This window comes from Homalodisca vitripennis, unplaced genomic scaffold (genome assembly GCF_021130785.1).
Source record: "Homalodisca vitripennis isolate AUS2020 unplaced genomic scaffold, UT_GWSS_2.1 ScUCBcl_163;HRSCAF=1458, whole genome shotgun sequence".
NCBI classification, from domain to species: domain Eukaryota; kingdom Metazoa; phylum Arthropoda; class Insecta; order Hemiptera; family Cicadellidae; genus Homalodisca; species Homalodisca vitripennis.
Genome location: NW_025776293.1, coordinates 142,363 through 143,747, shown reverse-complemented (window position 1 = coordinate 143,747; position 1,385 = coordinate 142,363). Strand labels below are relative to the sequence as shown.

The window sequence follows — 1,385 nt, the reverse complement described above, 5'->3', positions numbered from 1 at the left end:
ATGAGCAAAGTGGATATCGAGACTCTCACTAATGAGGACATCGCCTGGAGGTGCAACCCATGTGCTGCAATCCGACGTCGCAGTATGAGACTGGAAGTACAGGCTGAGCAAGGTAAACTGTCACTTGAAGATGTCATGCAGGCAATCAATGAAATAAAATCTGACCAGAAAGTAATAATTGCTGACTTCAATAAATCACATGAGAGCCTTGACACCAAGCTCGCCGAAACTGCTGCTATTTTGAGGAGCCAGGTGGATGAAATGAAGAAGTATAGGGAAGGGATGGAGAAGTTGGAGGCGGAGAATAAAGCGTTGAGGAATGAGATTGCTGCTTTGGAGACCCGCGTAGAGGAACAAGAGATGTACTCCAGGAGGAACTGCATCGAGATCCAGGGCATCCCTGAGGAGCCTACAGAGACTGTCGACGACGTGGTTGACATCGTGGTTAAAGTTGGGAAAGCGGTTAACATGGACATCAACGCCACGATGATCGACGCTTGTCACCGTCTGGGGAAGAAGAATGATGCGGCTCGCAGAGGACCCCGTGGCATCATTGTGAAGTTTGTCCGTCGGCTTGACAAGGAGGAACTCCAGAAGAGGAAGCATCAGAAGAGGGATCTCCCAACGCGGCATCTTGGAATGGCTATGGACTCCACAATCTACCTCAACGAGTCACTGACACCTTCAAGGAGGAGGTTGTATGCGCTCGCTCGTCAGGCGAAAAAGGACAAAGGGTACAAGTATGTGTGGCACCGGGGAGGAAAAGTTTTCCTAAGAAAAGAGGACAATGCACCTGTCATACAAGTATGTAACCAGGCTGACCTTGAAAGGCTTTAGTACTATTCTTGTATTGTAAGTATGTATTTAATTATTGATTCCATAACTTTAATTTGCTGTGTAATTGATGAAATTAATTATGAATTTTTTGTGACATGTATTGTAATATTTTAGTTTAATTTTTCTCTAAAGGCAGTCCAAAATTTTATTAATAATAAAAAAAATTGAACTTAATTAATGATACTAGTTTTGAAGAGATAAAATTGTTTCGATAGAACTTTTATGGTTATTCATCAAAATATTCGCAGCATGAGGCATAACTTTGATAGCCTGCTAGTACACCTATCTTCTTATAAAAGAACGACCCGATTTTATATTCCTTTCCGAGATATGGATTAAAGATTCCGAAGCGAATCTGTACCAAATTAATGGCTATACGCTATTTTTAAAATGTAATAATAAATATAGAGCTGGTGGAGTCGCTGTCTATGTTCATGACTCGTTTGTTAAAAGTGTAAATTTTATTTCAACTACTAATTATTTTCAAACAGCAGATGTTTTATCGTTCTCCGTTAAAATTGATTCATATGAATGGTTTTTTATGGCTA

The 1,385-nt window shown here is 40.5% G+C and overlaps 1 protein-coding gene across 1 annotated transcript; it reads left to right on the top strand.

Moving 5' to 3' along the window:
- Positions 1-837, top strand: LOC124370428. The gene has a single exon (XM_046828713.1). It carries the CDS (start codon positions 1-3, stop codon positions 835-837), a length of 837 nt encoding a protein of 278 aa, XP_046684669.1.
- Positions 838-1,385: the final 548 nt, after the last annotated feature.

Coding starts and splice junctions, on each gene's coding strand:
- LOC124370428 (XM_046828713.1), top strand. CDS start 1: ATGAGCAAAGTGGATATCGAGACTCTCACTAATGAGGACATCGCCTGG.